Raw genomic sequence first — 20,072 nt, 5'->3', positions numbered from 1 at the left:
ACTTAGCTCCGTTATCTTCCCTGACACAGAAGTTAAACTGACTGTAGTTTCCCTAGTTGTTCCTATTTCCTTTTTTATAGATGGGATGAGGGGGTGGAGGGCAATTACCTGTCTTTAGGCCCTGTAACAATCCTAGGCTCAGTCTCCTGATGCTCCCATTAGCCGGAATCTGGCCAATAGGAGTGCAGGGAAAGCCTCCAGACAACTTGCACACTGCTGTTCCCTCAGCCTGGAAGGGGGAGTGCTTCTACCCTGCGCAGCAAGGCTCGGGTCTTTCTCTGCACTCACCCCTGGAGCAGGAAGCCAGCAAGGGTGTTCCAACTGCACGGGGGAGGAGGGAGGGCGAAGCTGCAGCACCAGGCAAAGGGGGGGCCCGAGCCACTCAGGTCAGTGTTGCCAGGCACCTCCTCGCATGTCTTGCAGAAGTGTCGCTTGCAGCTGAAACCCTGAGCATGGCTATGCAAGAGAGCCAATCTGGGCTTGGGTCTCACTGGAGCAGCTCAGTAATGGGCTCAGGACGTGGCCACTTAGGGCATAGCGGAAGATGAGGTGGCAGGCGGCCGAGGACGAAGAGCGCCTCATACTGCGCTTCTCCTGATCCTGCTGGCCCAGCAGCCCATGAGCACCAAGAACAACAGCGGCACAAGCAAGAGACTCTGGAACAAGTTGTGCACCACAGGATGTGGGAGGCTGCTTCCGCTTCCTGCGCAAATGAGCCATACCCCAGACATCGCACTAGCCAAAGCAGCCCCTGGGCCAGGGACAGGCCAGCTGAAAGGCTGCAGACAGAGCAGGGATGTGAACAAGTAGTCGAGTAGCTGACTACCCGATAAGCAGAAGCACCATCAACTACATGATGATCACACACACACACACACACACACACACACACACTCCACTCTGTACTCTTAAAGGGACAGAGAGGAGCCGGTGTGCAAAGACACTGGATCGATATCTGGTCCGCCTAGTCCCAGGACAAATCTCCTCCTCCCCCACACTCTGCCTCTTTGGTGGCTTATTTAAAAAAGGACATAGCAGCAGCAGCCAATCCCATGGGTCTCTCTCAGCACCTCACACCCACCCCCCATTGCCACACTGCATTTTTACAGGGACAGATCAGCGGCAGCTGCTGCTGCTCTTTCCCTTTAAAAATACAGAGTGGCAATGCGGGAGGGGGGACTTGTGCTGAGAAAGATCCACGGGGATAGGGACAGCTGCCGCTGCTCTGTCACTTTCAGAATGTAGAGGAGCAGCAGGGGGTTGTCCTGAGACCTGTCAGGGGACCAGAAACTGAGCCAGCATCTTTGCATGCAGGCTCCTCTCTGTCCCTTTAAGAGTGCAGAGCAGGGGTGGGAGGTGGTGCTGAGACCTGGAAGGTAACTGCCTTTCCCTAATGACTAGTCGAGTAGTAAATGGAAATTCTTAACGTCACTACTTAATGACCCTAGGCCAGAGCTCAGTGGGCAGGACCCTTGGGAGGTGGAATCTGCCTAGGCTAGGCTGCCAGGCGGCTTTGCCGGTCCTCCGAACAATGTTCGGATCAGGGAGCCCATCGGGGGCGGAGCCTGTGCATGCAGACAACGTATGACGTCATTCTGTCATCGTGCAGGAAAAAAAGTTTTATATAGTGAGAGATTACAGTAGTATATAGAAATCAGGGCCCCATGGCATTAGCCACTGTACAAACCAAAAAAAGAATTATACTGGTCCCAATGATCTCACAACTCAAGCTAAAAAATACTAAAAAGTTCTGAGGATTTATTCATAAATGCCTACTAAAGACAGAAAGATTCTTGAATGGAAGCCACTATGAAATCCACAGTACACCACTATTTAAAATAAGAAACCTCAAAAAGACTAAAGCAGTATTGAGGTAGAAACTCAGAAACTAGAGCAGCTTTAAAATATTTTATAAATATTGTACGTTGGCCTGGTTATTGAAATATTTTGTGTACGGGTTCATTTAACAATGGCTATAAGGAAAAAATAACCAGGAAAGAATTAAATACATCAAGATCAGTCACTCCATAGCAGACACTTGGCAGTTAAGGCAAAAAGGCCAAACTATTAGCTTTGAAGATTTTCCTTCTTCCTCAGTCAATCTGGCACAATTAATTTTGTCCAGAAGGACCAAAGCCTAGGAACACACAATGTCACAGGAACTCTAGCTGTTGAAAAAGAAAGCATCTCTCAAAGGAAATGAAGGTAGTTGTTTAGAGGAGTTATTCCAGGGACCAAGGCTGAGACACAGGCATCTGCTTCAGCATCTGAAGAAATAAGATTGTCAATGGGCTTACCACACCCAACTGCAAGACAGACGTGCTGTTTTTAAATCCTCTCTAAAATCTTTGTTCCTAGTGCAAAATAAAAAGTCCTTTGTTCTTAAAATACTGTTTGGCCAGTATGTAAACCAGTGGTCCCCAACGCGGTGCCCGCGGGCGCCGTGATGCCCGCCGGGGCATTTGTGTGCGCCCGCCAACAACCTAGGCCGGCCCCACCCCCTGCGCATGGCTCACAGGAGGCGCTGGCCCCAGGCGCGCGACACGCACCGGCGCCTGGTGCGCGGCGCTCGGGCGGCCCCAGCCCCGGGGCACATGCAGGCGCACGGCTCGGGCGGCGGCGCCAGCCCCAGGCGCGCGGCTCGGGTGGCGGCGCCGGTCCCAGGCGCGCAGTACAAGGCGCTCGGGCGGCCCCGGCCCTGGGGCACATGCCGGCGCCGGCTGCAAGGGCATCCCCGCCCCTGGCGTGCCCCAGGACGTGCAGCCCCGCCCCCCGGGCGCCCGGCGCGTGAGTGGCCCCGCCCCCCGGGAGCCTCTATAGGTTGGGGACCACTGATGTAAACCATTGGTCAAAGGCACTTGAAGGGAAGAACTGAAGATAGCAAACTCAGCAGAGATGATGATGATCAAACCCAAAGAGAAGATTGAGGGAGGACATGATAGCAGTTTTCAGGTATCTAAAAGGGTGTCCTAAGGAGGAGGGAGAAAACTTGTTCATCTTGGCCTCTGAGGATAGAACAAGCAATGGGCTTAAACTGCAGCAAGGGAGGTTTAGGTTGGACATTAAGAAAAAGTTCCTAACTGTCAGGGTAATCAAACTCTGGAATAAATCACTCAAGGAGGTTGTGGAATCCCCATCTCTAGAGATATTTAAGGGTAGGTTAGATAAATGTCTATCAGGGATGGTCTAGACCGTATTTGGTCCTGCCATGAGGGCAGGTGACTGGACTCGATGACCTCTTGAGGTCCCTTCCAGTGCTAGTATTCTATGATACGCATGGTTCTGTAGCTCAACGTCCAGTCTACGAGTACATGAAATACAGAATTCCACCCCATGATAAGTTAAGACTTGAGGCCCGAGGGGGTGCACTCAGACTAGGAATGTGAACGACTAATTGACTATCCGATGTGCAAACGCTTATCAGATGGTTGACAAGCTAATCGACTAGTTGCTCCCCCCTCCCTCAGCCCCATCCTTGCTGGCTCTATCAGAAATAGGCAGCAAAGAGAGGGGAGCAGAGGGGGAAACTTCAAAGAGGCAGTGCCGCGTGGAGCCTGGGGCCAGACCCTGGGCTCCGTATGGCGCTGCCACTTTGAAACACTGCGTGCAGCCCAGGGCTCCCATATTGGTTCTGCCATTTTGATCCGGACAGCTCCCCTGCCCTGGTGAGCACAGGGGAGCCAGGAGGCATGGGCCATGTTCAGGGGGTGCAGGGGTGGCTTTGCAAGTCTCAGGGGCCGGACATGCCTGACATACACCTGACATACAGCCAATAGCAGCACCAGGATTAAAGCTTCACAGACCCTCACTTATACTCCTATGCTTAAATTCACTCCTCTGTCAGAGGCTGGCCTTTGAAAACAAACCCCACATTTATGCTTTATTCCACACTAATTATTCATAGTTATGTTTATATTGATTTAACATCAGTACTATGACAGATATCTAAATAAAATGCCACTAAGCATTATTGATGAAAGAGAAATTCAACTCATCGTATGTGTTAAAGATTAGCAGAGACTGGACATCAATCACAGTGAATGACAGTGAAAATGAGGTAGGATTAAAATATTAGGAGAGGTTAAACTATAGGGAAAGAACAAGTTAAAAACTACTTTGACAAATTAGAGATCTTCAAGTCACCATGGTCTGATGAAATACATCCCATAATATTCAAGAAACTGACTGAGGATATATCAGAGCCATTAGTGATCACGAAGTCATGGAAGATGAGAGAGACTCCAAGGGTGTGTCTAAACTATATGGCTCCATCGATGGAGCCATGCAGATTAGGCTGATCGGCAAAATGAAATGAAGCCGCAATTTAAATCATCTCAGCTTCATTTAAATTTAAATGGCTGCCACGCTGAGCCAACAAACAGCTGATCAGCTGTTTGTCGGCTCAGTGCGCTAGTCTGGACGCTCCCGCGCTGACCTGAAAGCCCTTTATCGACCTCCTCGTTATGCCTCGCAGGATGATCAGCTGTTTGTCGTCTCAGCGCAAACCATTTAAATTTAAATCGTCTCAGCAGCCATTTAAATTTAAATGAAGCCACGATTATTTAAATCGCGGCTTCATTTCCCTTTGCCGAACAAACAAATCTACATGGCTCCGTCGACAGAGCCATGTAGTTTAGATGTACCCAAAATGACTAGAAAATGGCAAATATAGTGCAAATCTATAAAGAGGGAAATAAGTACAGCCTAAAGAATTAGACCTAAGGATTTAAGAAGCTAGTCAAGTAGTTGACTTCCCGATATGCGTAGGCTTATCAGATAGTCGAGTGAGTACTCAACTAGTCACTGCCCCCCCCCCCACACACACACACACCCCGAGACAGTGCTGGAGGAAGCCAACTTAAAAGCCAGTTTACCACAGCACCATCTCCCTGGTGCATGAGGAGACAGAGCTGCAGTGGTCCCGGGGGCAGCGTAAGCATTCCCAGCTCATACCATCCTGGGAGCTAACCCCACTGCAGCTTTGCACTTCAAAGGTAGTAAAAGTCCATCGCAACGGGAGCCCCCTCCCCTTTATCAACTAATCAAGTAGTCAATGGAAATTCCACCAACTACTCGATTAGTTAATTAACTGATACTTAACATCCCTATACAAACTAGTCAACTTAACTTCAATACAAAGAAAGAGAATGGAGCAAAAAAATAAACAATCCATTTGCCAACACCGAGATAAGTCAGTATGAATTTGTCAAGCGTAGTGTCAAAATGACCTAATAGCTTCCTTTGACAGGATAACAAGCCTTGTGGATAGGGAGGAAGCGATAAAAGTGGTATAGCTTAACTTTAGTAAGACTTTTGATACTAGCTTCCATGACTTTCACAGAAACAAAACTAGGAAAATACAGCCTACATGGAACTACTATGAGGTAGATCAGTGTTTCCCAATTTTATTTGGCCGAAGAACCCTTTTCAGCTTTTCAGAATTTCAAGGAACCCCTAGGTTTGTCAAGCAAAAAAAAAGGGGGGGGGGGGAGAAAGGGACCCACCAATTCATGAAAATCACATTTTTTCCCCGAGACCTCCCCCACACCTCCTTTCCATGAGGCCTCATCCGCTCTGTTCCCCTCCTCTCCATCACTTGCTATCCCCAGCCCTTATACCTGTCTCACCCTAGTGAGAGTGAGGTGTGGGGTGGGAATGAGGGATTTGCGTGTGGAAAGGGGTGAGAAGTACAAGCTCTGGGAGGGAATTTGGATGCAGGAGAAGGGGCTGTTGGTTCGGGGAGGGGGCTCTAGGCTGGGGAGTGTTGAGCTCAGGTGGAAGGTTGGGGTGCTGAGCAAGCCAGGGCTTGTGGATGTGAGGGTGCAGGAGTTTAGGCTGGATATGTGAGGGACTCAGGGCAAGGAGGCTGTGAGTATGATGGGCTCAGGACACAGATTTGTGATGTGTGGATGGCGCAGGAGTGTTGTGGCAGAAAACTGAATATGTGGGATGCAGGAGTTTGGGGATGTAAGAGGCTCAAGGACAGGGGGTTCCAGTGTATGATAGGCTCAGATTTGGGGTCAGGTGGTGCAGGAGTGTTATGATGCTGCAGTGAAATGGGGGTTTGGTCCCACTTGGGGGCTTGTTGGCCAGGCTTCATTTTTAAAATAAAATATTATGTCAAACTCAAAAGGTTTTAGCATTGTCTTTATATATGAGAGGGGTGAGGAACCTGTTTTGAGTCAAAGGTCACTGACCCACAGAAAAGTCAGTTGGGGCCACACAAGTGAGATGCAAAAAAACAAAAAAAAACTCCTCCAAAAACCCCCAAGCCTCACTAATGTGGTCCTAAATGCACTGGTGGGGGTACGGGACAGAGTGCTAGTGCGTGCTGGGGCTGAGGAGAGGGTGCCGCTGGGTGGAAGGATGCTGGCTCAGGTGGCAGGGTGCTGGGGCAAGGTGCTGGGGCAGGCAGGTGGCAGGGTGCTGTGGTCAGGGACATGGTCCTGCTGGGCACTAGGGTGACTGGCAGGGTGCTGGGACAAGGAACAGGGTGCTGCTGGATGCTAGAATGGATGGCAGAGTGCTGGGGCCAGAGCCAGGGTGGTGCTGAGTCCTGGGGTGTGAGGCAAGGTGCTGGGGCCAGGGCAGTGCTAGAGTGGATGGCAGGGCTGCCAAGGAGCGGGATGGGGTGCAGGATCTGGGAAAGAGTTGGGGGGCGGAAGGGGTCAAGGTCTGGGTGATAAGGTAGGGTGCAGAAGCAGGCTGGATGTAGGGTGTCTGACCAGGGGGAGGGAGCAGGAGCAGATTGGGAGTAGGGTGCAAGAAGCGGACTTGGGTAGGAGTTGGACCTCCTTGATCTGGCACCCTCTAGATCTGACTGGTCCCAGATGAGGAATTTTTGGACCAGGGGAGGTAATTTCAGGGATCCTGGTTTCCCCCTCTTCCCCACTAGGCTTCTTTGCACCTCTATCCCCTGCAACCCAACTGAGCTGCTCACCCCTGCTGGTTCCCTGCACCTCCCCCAAAACCATCCCCCACAATCCAAGGGAGTGCAGCACCAGTTCCCCGCAGCCCCTCACAGCCCAGCTGAGCTGCCCTTCTGTTCGTATGCCCTCCCTCATCCACCTCAGCCCAGCTGAAACCTGCACTGGATCCCTGCATGCCTCCCCCACAGGACTGCTGAGCCCCGTTTCCCTGCACCTCCCCCAAGTCCTGCAAAACTGCTGAGCCAAGAGCCCATTCCCTGCCGCTTCCTCCCCTTGAGTCTAGCCCGGGGTTCCCAGCACCTCCCTCCTCCTGCAGCCAAACTGAGCTCTGAGCTCCACCCACCCACCCACACACTGCAGCTCAGCCCAGCTCCCCGGACCTCCCCACTCTGCAACCCAGCTGAGCTCAATTTCCCTGCACCTTCCCCCAAACCATGCAGACATGCTGAGCCAGTGCTGATTCCCTGCCCCTGCCTTCCTCCCTTCCCTTGGCTGTGTCTGTATTGGCACGATCTTGCAGCAAAGCGGCCGCTCTTGCACAAAAATTTGCTGCCTGTCTACACTGGCCATGTGTTCTTGCGCAAGTACACTGACATTCTCATGTATGAAATCAGGGCTTCTTGCGCAAGAACTATGATGCTCCCACTCAGGAATAAACCCTTTTGCACAACTATTCTTGCATAAGAGGCCAGTGTAGAAAGGCAGAATTTCTTGAGCAAGAAAGGCCTATGGCTAAAATGGCCATCGGCACTTTCTCGGGCAAGAGAGCGTCCACACTGCCATAAATGCTCTTGTGCAAAAGCACAGTTCGCACATGGCAGTGTGGACATGTTCTTCAACAAGAACTCTTGCACAAGATGTTCTTGTGAGAGAAACAACCAGTGTAGATATAGCCTAAGAGTTTCCTCACATGAGCAAAATGAATTTTGTGTTGTGCACCAGTATTGAGATCATGTGGCTTGTTTGGATGTGCCACCCAAGTTATTAATAAATATTTTTAAACCTCTACCTTTTCCCACTACTGCCATGTCTCCTCCCCTTGCTCCATCAGCTCCCCTGGTGCCTACTGCTGTCCTGACTCCTACTCTTCTCACTGTCCTCAGCCCTCCTGCAACCTGCCTCCCTCCACCAGCCCTTCTCTCATCTTTGTGCCCACTCCTCCAGTAGCCCCACTCTGATCATGTGAGCTACTCCTCCTCATCCCCTCTTCTAACACCTCCCGCTATAAACCTGCCCTGCGTCTCTCCTCTGATGGTGGTCCCTCCCCTGTAGGTGTCTGCCCTTCTGCTTCACCCCCAGAATCCCCTGGCACCTGCATCTTCTCTTACCCCTGCACCCTCCTGGTGCCTCCCCCTTCCCTAACTTCCCCTGTCCACTTTGCCCCCTTTTTCCTTGATGCCCACCCCTCACCACCCTCTGCCCCCATTCCCCTCATGCCCCTGTGCCCTCTCACATGACTTGCTCCATCCCGGCCTTCCTCATGCCCGCCCCTTCTTTCAAGCCTTCTCCCAGCACTCCCCCTCCTCCTTCCAGCCCCCAATACCCTTACCCTCTCCCCTCCCACCATCACCCTGTCCCCCTCCCACTGACACCTCCCCTCCTGCCTTTTTCCTCATTGTCTGCACTTGGTCCCCTGCCATATGACTCTCCTCCACCCCTGTCCCTTTGGTGCCTTCCTCTTCCCCTCCGCCTCTGCACAAGCACCTTCCTCTCCCAGCCCTTCCCCTTTCCCTCTGCACAAGCCCCTTTCCTCCCTCTCCCTCTCCTGTACCTTCTGCCTTCCACTTTGCGGGGCCGGAGTCTGTGCTCTGTCCCCGGACTCCGAACCCGCAACTCAGCCATGCGGTGCAACACAGCACCCAGCAGGTTTAAAATCCCAGGCCGTGACGTTACGTCACGTCTGGGCGTCTACCCACCCACTGGTTTGAGCGCGCTGCGCAAGGCAGCAGCAGCCAGCAAGGGGGAGCTCAGAGAAGCCGGGACGGGGGAGAGATGCTCTGGGGCCAGGGTGGGAGGATGCACGGGGGGGGGGAGGGGGGAGAGTCGGGATCCGCTCCAGCTCCAAATATTGCTGGAGCATGGGCACCACGAGCCCACACAACTCACCACCCACTCCTCTGCTGGCTAGTTGGTTCTCTCTCTCTTTTTCAGAGGGGGCGCGGGAGTGCCGGCTCCTCGCAGAACCCCTAGTTTTGCTCCGCGGAACCCCAGGGCTCCCCGGAGCACCAATTGGGAAACACTGAGGTAGATGCATAAAGGATTGGAAAACAGTTCCCAGATAGTAGTTATCAGTGGTTCACACTGAATCTGGAAGGGCACATCAAGTGGTATCCTGCCTGGATCAGTTCAGGGTCAAGTTCCAGTCAATATCTTCATCCCTGATTTAGATAAAACTATAGAGAATACACTTATAAAGCTTGTGACTGTTACCAAGCTGGGAGGGGTTGCAAATGCTTTGACAAATAGGACAAAAATTCAAAATGATTTAGAAAAATTGGAGAAGTGGTCTGAAGTAATAGAATGAAATTCTGCAAACACAAATGTGAAGTATTCCATTTAAGCAGGACTAATCAGTTATATGCAGGGCTTGACAAACTATGTAACCTACTCGCGCACAGCGAGTAGATTACAACCCGGAAGAGCCGGGTTCGGGCGATCTGCGCATGCACAGAACGATCTGCGCATGCGCAGATCACCGGACAGTGCGGCTGGCGAGTGAGGCTCACTGCGGCTTGGAGAGCACTGGTTATATGTATACAAAAAAATAGGAAATGACTGGACTAGGAAAATACTGCAGAAAGGAATCGGGGATCAGAGTAGATTATAAGCTAAAAGAAGTCAATGCTGTTGCAAAAAAGCAATCATTATTTTGGGATGTTAACACGAGTGCTGTAAGAAAGACACAATAAGCAATGTAAAAATAAACAAATTGGAGGAAGTCCACAGAAGAGCAACAAAAACTTAACATGATCTTTGAGGAAAGAATGAAAAAAATTGGGTTTGTTCAGTCTGGAATAGAGAAGACTGAGATGGGACATAATAGTTTTCAAGTAAATAAAATAACTGTTACAAGAAGGAGAAAAAAATTGTTCTCGTTAACCTCTGGAGAAAGAACAAGAAACCATACGCTTAAATTACAGCAAAAGAGGTTTAGGTAAAATACTAGGAAAAAGATTCATAGCTCTCAGTGTAGTTCAGCATTGGAAAAATTACCTAGGGAGGTTTTGCAGTTTCTGTCATTGGAGGTTTCTAAAAGTACTTAAATACCTGTTGGAGCAGTGTTCCCTGTAATTTTTTCCATCCATGAGCAAAATAAATTGTATTATATGAACCGTGGCATGTGCAGATATGCACCACCAGTAGAAATACATATTGCAGACTTTGAGTGCTCTGCTAATCAGTTGTGCAGCATTTGAGCTTCTCTTGTGTGGGAGCCCAAGCACTTAGCTTACAGGGAACACTGGTCAGCAGTGACCTAGTTAAAACGCAGTCCTACCGTAAGTACAGCGGACTGGACTAGAACTGTGTTTCTCAACCAGTGATTGAGTACCCTTAAGGGTATTTGAGAGAAGTCTGGGGGATACATCAACACAACTGAAATTTGGAGAAAACAGAAATTTTGTTTTAAGTTTTACAGAGCTTTATTATTTTTGTACTTTTTATACCCAAAAATTTCATTGCCCGCCTGGATACGATTAAATTGTTTAAACAAATGTGTTACAATGGTAGAAAAAAAATGGTATGTCTGAAAACTGTAGGTACTAGGGGTACTTTTTTTTTTTTTTTTTTTTGAAAAAGTAAGTTGAGAAACACTGGACTAGAAGACTTCTGGAGATCCCTTCCAATACTACAATTCTGTGTTTACTTGCACCTTTCCTGTGCTGGAACATTAAAAGGTGGAAAAAAGAAACTGGGGGAAGACCCTGGTAGCAGGTAGTGTTGGACTCCATTACCAAAATACCACAGGTCCCAGAGGCGGCCTGGACATGTGCCTTTACCCTGAACATTGCTCTGCAGGTAGCTTTCAACCCCTCTCGACGCACCCCCAAACAGCAGTACTGATCTATACTTCCTAAGGCAGTTTAGGAAGGAATTTACGCCAGGTACTCCCTAAGAATGTAACAGTATAGTCGACTAAATGATTAACCGATAAACCAGTTTTTATAAGTTAATGTTATCAACTACATGCAACCCCCCTGCCCTGCAAGTAAATTTTAACCAGGCTGGCTGAGTGGCTAAGTCACAGCAGGGGCTGGTGACAGATCCAGGCACTCAGCCATACTGGGTCAAACCAAAGGTCCATATAGCTCAGCATACTGTCTTCCAACAGTGGCCAATGCCAGATGCCCCAGAGAAAGAGAACAGAACAGGGAATCATCAAGTGATCCCTGTCCTGTCATCCATTTCTAGCTTCTGACAAACAGAGGCTAGGGACACCATTCCTACCCATCCTGGCTAACAGCTACTGATGGTCCTAACCACCATGAATGTATCTAGTTCTTTTTTAACCCTTTTAAAATCCTAGTATTCACAACATCCTCTGGCAAGGAATTTCACAGGTTCACTGTACAATGCATGAGCAAAAATTCCTTTTGTTTTAAACCTGCTACCTATTCCTTTCATTTGGTGACCCCCTAGTTCTTATGTTATGGGAAAAAGTAAAGAACCCTTCCTTAGTCACTTTTTCCACACAACTCATGATCTTATAGACCTCTATCACATCCCCTCTTAGTCTCCTCTTTTCTAACATGAAAAGTCCCAGTCTTTTTTCTCTCTCTTCATATGGCACCCATTCCAACCCCCTAATCATTTTGTTGCTCTTTTCTGAACCTTTTCCAATGCCAACATATCTTTTTTGAGATTAGGCAGCCACATCTGCACACATTATTCAAGACATGAGTGTACCGTGGATTTATATAGAAGAAATAAGATGTTCTCTTATTCTCTAGCCCTTTGGGTTATTGGGGTTTTTTTTTGTTTTTGTTTTTTGTTTTTTTTACTACTGCTGCACATTGAATGGATGTTTTCAGAGACTGTCTCAGTTCTGGCTCGTGTGCAAGACCCAGGATCAACCCCCACACCAGCACAGTGCAGAACCGCAGCAGGGGTAGTTGCTGGGTCCCGGCATGAGCCAAGACTGAGCCAGCCTGACCGTGCGCCAGCTATTAATTCTGGAAGTGCTTGTAATGCAGAGCCACAGCGGGGGTAGGAGCCGGATTTGGTAGGAATCGGGACTGAGTGGTAGCAGCACCACCCCATAAAGATAAATTGTGTAGTCGACAAAAAAATGTGTCCACTACACGACTGACAAGTTACACGCTTTTTGACATCCTTAGTATATCCTGGAAACCACCAGCACCAGCCCGCAGGGGGAAGGTGGCCAGGAGCTGCCTTTGTCCTCTGGGAAGGGGTTTCGTCAGCCAGCCGCCCTTATCCCCGGACAAGCCATCACAGGCGGTCGCACAAGCGGAGCTGACCGCCTCTCCCCCAGCCGCGCGGGCTCCTCTGGGCGCCACTCCTGCCTGCCCCAGGCCGATACCAGTGGGGAGGGGAGGGCGGGCACCGACTCTCTCCGCAGAACGTGCCCAGAGCTACACGCCGCGCTGCCCCCGCGCGGCCCCGAACTCTGCTCGCCCCCCAAGCGGCCGCAGGGACCCTCCGCTCACTCACCAGCCCGTCGATCTGCACCTGCTTGACCGCCGAGTCCCCCGGGGCCGCCTTGCCCCTGGCTTTAGTGGCGACCGAGGAGACGGTGCTGGCGGGCCCCGTGGTTTCCTTGCGAGACGCCATGCTGAGAGACTCTTCCTCTCACCCGCTCGCCGGCCGGAAAGAGAAAAATGAAACACCGGAAGCGCGGCTAAGAACCCTGCGGTGGGCTCCTGAACGAGGTTCGGACGGAAACGAAGGGAAGGGTCAAAAAGGGCCGCAGTTAAGTGGATGGGAGACACTGCGCGTGCGTAGAAGAAAATGGGGGTGCGTGTTGGGGAAGGAGCTAGGGAAATATACCCACGCGCGTCACTGATCAGTCGTCACGGCTCTCCTGCCCCTCCCCCTACACGTATGTGCAGAGACAAGCCGTGGGGCGGCCTTGAAGGTGCCGGGTTAGTGTGAGCGCGGCCGAAGGGCGGGTTGTGGCACGTCCGCCCCGTGGGATGCGCTGGGGGAAGCCGCTGTGCTGGAGCAGCCCGAGCGCCTTCCGACTGCGGGAGCTGCGTCCACACTAGGACTGTGCGGGGGTGGGGAAGGTCACTCGCCAAGTGACATAGAGCTGTTCCTAGGAAGGCAGCCCGTGTCCCAGCACGCACACGTGTTGCATCGCTTTGCTCTAGGACAGGTGGTGATACGGTCTCGCATGATATTCTTATTGATAAACTAGGCAAATATAACTTAGATAGGGCCACGATAAGGTGGGTGCATAATTGGCTGGATAACCGTAGTCAGAGAGTTGTTGTTAAGGGTGCTAAATCCTGCTGGAAAGGGAGAACAAGTGGAGTTCCTCAAGGGTCTGTTTTGGGACCCGTACTGTTCAATATCTTCATCAATGATGTAGATATTGGGATAGAGAGTACGCTTATTAAGTTTGCAGATGATACCAAACTGGGTGGGGTTGCAACTTCTTTGGAGGATAGGGACATAATTCAAAATGACCTTAGCAAGTTAGAGAAATGGTCAGAGGTAAACAGGATGAAGTTTAATAAAGAGAAATGCAAAGTGCTCCACTTAGGAAGGAACAATCAGTTCCAAACATACAAGATGGGAAGCGACTGTCTAGGAAGGAGCATGGCGGAAAGGGATCTAGGGGTCATAGTGGACCACAAGTTGAATATGAGTCAACAGTGTGATGCTGCTGCAAAAAAAGCAAATATGATTCTAGGTTGTATCAACAGGTGTGTTGTAAGCAAAACTCGTGAAGTCATTCTGCCGCTCTACTCTGCACTAGTTAGGCCTCAGCTGGAGTACTGTGTCCAGTTCTGGGCGCCACATTTCAAGAAAGATGTGGAGAAATTGGAAAGGGTACAGAGAAGAGCGACAAGAATGATTAAAGGTCTAGAGAACATGACCTATGAAGCCAGGCTTCATGAACTGGGCTTGTTTAGTTTGGAAAAAAGAAGATTAAGGGGGGACATGATAGCGGTTTTCAAATATCTAAAAGGGTGTCACAAGGAGGAAGGAGAAAATTTGTTCCTCTTGGTTTCTGAGGACGGGACAAGGAGTAATGGGCTTAAAGTGCAGCAGGGGAGGTTTAGATTGGACATTAGGAAAAAATTCCTAACTGTCAGGGTGGTCAAATATTGGAATAAATTGCCAAGGGAGGTGGTGGAATCTCCCTCTCTGGAGATATCTAAGAACAGGTTAGATAGACATCTGTCAGGGATGGTGTAGACGGAGCTTGGTCCTGCCCTGAGGGCGGGGGGCTGGACTCGATGACCTTTCGAGGTCCCTTCCAGTCCTATGATTATATGATTCTATGATCAGACCAGGGCTGAATCATTGGTTAAGGGCTTGTGCTGGCAATCCACCGACCAACAGGATTCAAGGCAAATGAGGATGTGGTGCTGAAGACTTCCTAAGAGGATATGGGCTGAGGGTAAAGGAGAGGGGGACAAGCATAGGTAACTGAGAATAATATTAATAGAAATGTAGCCAGGTTAGTCTGGTGTTGGTGAAACAAAAAACAGGACTATGTAGCATTTTAAAGACTAACAAGATGGTTTACTAGGTGATGAGCTTTTGTGGGCCAGACCCACTTCCTCAGATCAAATAGTGGAAGAAAATTGGCAGGACTATATATACCAAAGGATACAATCAAAAAAATGAACACATATAAAAAGGACAAATCAAATTTCAGAACAGAAAGGGGATGAGGGGGGAGTTAAATGACTGTGAGCTAATGATATTAGAGGTGATAATTGGGGAAGCTATCTTTGTAATGGGTATGATAATTAGCGTCCTTGTTAAGACCTAGGTGTAAAGCGTCAAATTTAAGCATGAATGACAGTTCAGAGGATTCTCTTTCAAGTCTAATGTTAAAATGTTTTTGAAGCAGGATGGAGGTAGTTAAGTCCTTGAGACAATGCCCTTTCTGGTTGAAATGGCAATAAACTGTTTATTCTTTGTGATCCTGTCTAATATCTATTTTGTGGCCATTGATTCTTTGGCGAAGTGTCTGAGACGTTTGTCCAATGTACATAGCAGACAGACATTATTAGCACATGAGAGAATAAATTTGTATTTCTGGATGAGCAGGAATGTGTGTTTTTGATCTTATAACTCAATAAGTTAGGTACAATAATGGTATCAGCAGAATGAATATGTGGACAAAGCTGGCAACAGGGTTTGTTGCAAGGTAAGGTTCCAGGGCTGGTATTAGTGTGGTAGGTCCTGTGGTTGTTGGTAAGAATCATCTTGAGGTTAGGTGTGTCTATAGGAGACTATGGGGGTCTGTCTCCCAGAGCCTCTTGGAGTTTAGTATCCTGTTCTGGTATAGGTTGTAGTTTATTGATAATGTGTTGGACGGGTTTAAGTTGGGGGCTGTAGGTGATGACAAGTGGTGTTCTATTGTTGGTTTTCTTGGGTCTGTCTTGAAGTAGATGGTTTCTGGGTATTCGTCTGGCTCTTTCAATTTGTTTTTTTCTTTCTCTGGGTGAGTAGTTGAGGTTTATAAATGGTTGGTAGAGATCCTGAAGTTTCTGGTCTCTATCAGTGGGATTAGAGCAGATGCGGTTGTATTGAAAGGCTTGGCTGTAGATGATGGATCGTATGGTGTGTTCTGGATGGGAGCTGGAGACATGTAGGTAACTATATGTGTCGGTGGGTTTCTGTAGAGAGTGGTGTCTATTTTACCATTGGTGATTTGTACTGGGGTGTCCAGGAAATAGATTTGTCATGTAGAATGGTCCAGGCTGAGATTGATGGGAGCACAATGGCAGCCCCACCATCACCAAGGCACCCTCCTGACCATGGAAGCCATGTTGGTCACCTACCGTTAAGACTAGCATTACCAGGTCAGCTTTAGAGAAGATGGCCCGCTGGCCCCCAGTGACTTATCCAGCATCTTGGCCCCTGCTGCTTCCCCAATCCTCCCTGGCCCCTACTGCTTCTCCCAGCCCCTATCAACTCTCTCCCTAGGCATTCCACCCACCCCTGTTGCCTCCCTGGATTCCCCACCTCTCCCTCAGGCCCCACTTCCTCTCCTCCCCATTACCCCAACAGACTCCCAAGTTCTTGGCAGGCTAGTCTAGACACATACTCAAGCAGGTAACTGCACCTGCTTTGACATAAAAAGAACGTGATTTGGCTTCTCTAGGTCCCATCTGGCAGTGCTGTGCTGCCAGCCCAGTCTCACCACTCTGCTCTGTGTGACTCCGTGGGAGTGCTCACTGCTGGTGGCTTTTCCAGGCAAATCCTTTCAGCTGCACTCAGCCCAACTCCCACCAGGAAATCAAGGGACAAATGTGACTGTACATGCCCACATGTGTCACCTAAGGGGACAAGAGTTAGCACTGAAGATTTTCCAACAGGAAGAATTAGAGGAGAGGGAATGAAGGCTTTGGGGGCTATACAATTGTTGTGTAGACATTTGGGCTGAAGTCCAAGCCCTGGGACCCTCAGAGACAGGAGGTCCCAGAGCCCAAACTCCGGCCCAAGCATCTAAACAGAAATAGTCAGTCCCGCATTCTGATCCTTGCATGGCTCAACTAGTTGACCCTAGCCAGCTGCAGCCATGTAGACATACCCTAACAGGTCAGGTTTGTATGAAGCAGTGATAGCCTTGAGCCTACATAAAAAGAGTATTGTAGTGTGTTGTGAGATATGATATTGTAGGGTGTAATTGTAATACAAATGTAAGGGGAATCAGTGTTCTCCACAGAACAGGTTGAAAGATGTAATTTCCTGGATGTTAGTAGACTTTGGAAATGACTTTATGCTAGCCTTCCTTCTGTCTACTTAAAATTCTAGACTACCTTGCCTATGGCAATTTATATTCTATACTAATACCAATAATTGTGTCCAAGAGCTCCGCACAGGTTGCTACCTGATGTGCTGAGATACCACTGAGCCTGCCAGCAGTGGCAATCTGGACATCTTTTCCACCTATCTTGCTGAACCAGGATATTAATCCTCCTCCAGGATACAGACAGGCAGGGCCACACCCAACTCAGTGTCTGTCATTCTGCAGATCAGCTCTAGGAAGACTCATCTTAAGGAACTTGCCTCAGCATTCAGTACAGACCCAAAGATATATTATGAAATCCACCTCCTCCCTCAATGCGGAGGAAAATATGTACAGTCCCCCTCCCCCCCACCATTATGAATTCCACAATCTGGGTTATATTAAAAATAAGAAATAAGTTTAACTATGAAAGGTGAATTTTAAGTGGTTAGAGAGGTAGCAAACAGAACAAAGCAGATTATTAAGCAAAGCACTCAAACTAAGCTTAATTTACTTTTTAAAAATTGCTCACTGTAGAAATTGTTGCAGGCAGATTAACAAAAAATTCTTGAAAAGCAGCTTCACTGGCCTGCAGCTTGAAACTTCTGGTGTTATTACTAGGGATGTTAAAAAGTGGGTAATTAGGTACTTGTGTAACCGCTGAAAATCTCAGCAGTTACACAGTTCCATGTTTCAGGTTCTGTGGCATACAGCTTATACTGCAGAGCCCACAGTGCAGCCGGCTGCTGGGCACATACTAGCTCCTGTCACCACCTGCCAGCCCCATTCCCGGACAGCTGGCTGCCGCCCCATACTGCTTCCTCTGATACAGAGGCAGCAGCATGGGGCAGCAACCAGCTTCCCAGGAGCTGGTGCATACCAAGAGCCAGCTTTTCAAGCCAGCTATAGGCACACACCGACCCCTGCCTGCAGCCCTGCTGCCAGGGCATGGGATGGCAGCCAGTTCCTGGGCCCACTTCCAGGGAACCAGCTGCTGCCCTGTGCTATGGGCTATGATACAGAGACAGCAGCATGGGGTGAAAGCTGGCTCCCTGATAGTGGGTTAGGAGCCTGTGTGTAACTGTTAGTGGTAACCAATAAGCCAAGATTTATAAATTAATCCTTTAAACTGTTACACTGTTATATCCCTAATTATTATTCACAACAGAGATGGGGGACCCTTTTTGGGTTGGGGCCATTGACCCACAGAAAAATCAGTCAGCGGTCACACACAAAAAGAAAAAACACCCTCACTGACGTGGCCCCTAACTGAGGAGAAAGGTACTCCCCACAGACCCCTCACATACCAGAGCCTTGGGGGAGCCAGGCTTTTGTGTGCTCCAGCCCTCAGAGGCTGAGGTACCAGCAGGGGCTTCCCAATACTGGGAGAAGACCTGAGCCCCAGGGGCTGGATCCAGGCAAGGCGGGGGCTGCATCTCATGCCCGGGCCGTAGGTTCCCCACCCCTGACTCACAAGATAGACATCTTTCCAGCTTGAGCCCAACTCTTTTCCCTCTCCCAGTCAGTTCTTGATACCAGCTGCTTTTCAGTGCCATGTTCAAAGGATCCCACCTGTGTGTTGAGCCCCGCGTAAACCCAAACTGCACCGTGGGCCACAAACAAGTGGGCTGTGTGTTGAGTAGCACTGCTTTAGACTAAGTCACACAATCAAAAAAAGACAAACCTTCCAAGTTGGCAAGAGTCCAACAAATGTATCTGCCTTCAGGGTTTTCATCTCCATCTGTGGGTCTTTTAATTCCCAACCCTTGCTCAGGCTTCTAATTGAGCTTTATGCCTTTTTCAGGATTGAGGCCACTTCAGCAGTAGCCAGACAGGGAACCCTGGCTCACGCACTACTTCTGGGTTCCAGCCAAGGCTCCTATAAACAGCAGCCGCATACTGCAGCATTCAGTTCTCTGCTGCTGTTCCCTGAGCCCCTCTGGCTAAATCAGAGCACCTTTCCTCAACCTTTTTGATCCTAACCAGCAATTGTCAAGTTTAGCCTCTGCAACTCCGTTCATCTGAGCCTGCTGGGCTCTGACTGGCTACTTCTAGACAGGCATGGAAGACCCGTCTTCACTGCTACTTTCCTGGGGTGGGTGTGGATGACCTATTAGTTTTCCAGCAGGGCATGATACATCCTGTCAGAGTTGTATTAGCAGGAGTGTTGTAAGCAAGAAATGAGAAATAATTCTTCCACTCTGCTCAGCATTGGTAAGTCCTCAGCTGGAGCACAGTGTCCGGTTCTGGGCACCATAGTTCAGGAAAGATGTGGGCAAATTAGAGTAAATCCAGAGGAGAGCAACAACAATTAAAGGTCTAGAAAACACAATCTTCAAAGAAAGACTGAAAACACTAAGTTTATTTAGTCTAGGGAAGAGAAGACGAAATGGAGACAAGATAATAGTCTTCAAATATGTAAAAAGTTGTTAAGAGGAAAGTGATAAATTGTTCTCCTTACTCACTAAGTGCAGGACAAGATGTATGGTCTTAAATTGCAGCAGGAGAAATTTAGGTTAGACATTACTTAAAACTCCCTAACTGTCATGGTAACTAAATATTTAAATAAATTGCCTAGAGAAGTACAATCTTCATCATTGAAGGTTATTAAAAACAAGATAGAGAAAGGCCTGTCAGGGATGGTCTGACTCTAGGTAATGGTCTCACCTGAATTCAGGGACTGAGGTAGATGATCTATTGAGGTCTCTTCCAATACTATATATCTATGATTACGTGAAAAACTACAAGATTGATTTCAATAACTTACAACATTCCACTGACTACTTTAGGTTTTGGTGGTCAAAGCAGTACCAAGTACTGGAGATGGTACATACAATTTGCATTTTAGGAACCATTGGTACCTATGTTGTAAAGTAAACCTGGAGTGAATTTCTCCTTAGCTCCTTCCACTTTCCTTGAAAGAATAATAAAAAAAGATTGTTATTGGTTTTTTTTTTTCTTTGAAATGAGAAGGAAAAGTAATAAGGTCAGTGATAAAACAATAGCCACTGGGAGCTGCGACAACATAATAAAAGTCCTGGAGACAAATATCAAATGCAATAAAGAAAATACAGGACCAGAATGTAAGCTTTAAAAGTATTATTTATTTTTTGAAACAGTATGGGAGCTGCAGAGGCCATCTGCTTTCCGCTGTGCTTTCAGTCAAACAGCTTTTTAGTATTTGTTTGACTAAATGTGAAAGCAGCAAT

The 20,072-nt window shown here is 48.6% G+C and overlaps 1 protein-coding gene across 1 annotated transcript in view; it reads right to left on the bottom strand.

Annotated features, from left to right (window-relative positions):
• The window catches only part of EIF3H (eukaryotic translation initiation factor 3 subunit H), a 142,106-nt gene extending 129,335 nt beyond the window's left edge, over window positions 1-12,771 (bottom strand). The window contains exon 1 of the mRNA XM_006130789.4: window positions 12,600-12,771. Within this exon, the coding sequence (XP_006130851.2) occupies window positions 12,600-12,719 (120 nt within the window). The 5' untranslated portion in view covers window positions 12,720-12,771. The remainder of the gene's footprint in view (window positions 1-12,599) is intronic.
• Window positions 12,772-20,072: the final 7,301 nt, after the last annotated feature.

This window comes from Pelodiscus sinensis, chromosome 2, assembly GCF_049634645.1.
Source record: "Pelodiscus sinensis isolate JC-2024 chromosome 2, ASM4963464v1, whole genome shotgun sequence".
Classification (NCBI taxonomy): domain Eukaryota; kingdom Metazoa; phylum Chordata; order Testudines; family Trionychidae; genus Pelodiscus; species Pelodiscus sinensis.
The sequence above is the reverse complement of the archived record's forward strand: the minus strand, read 5'-3'. Positions and strand labels throughout refer to the sequence as shown.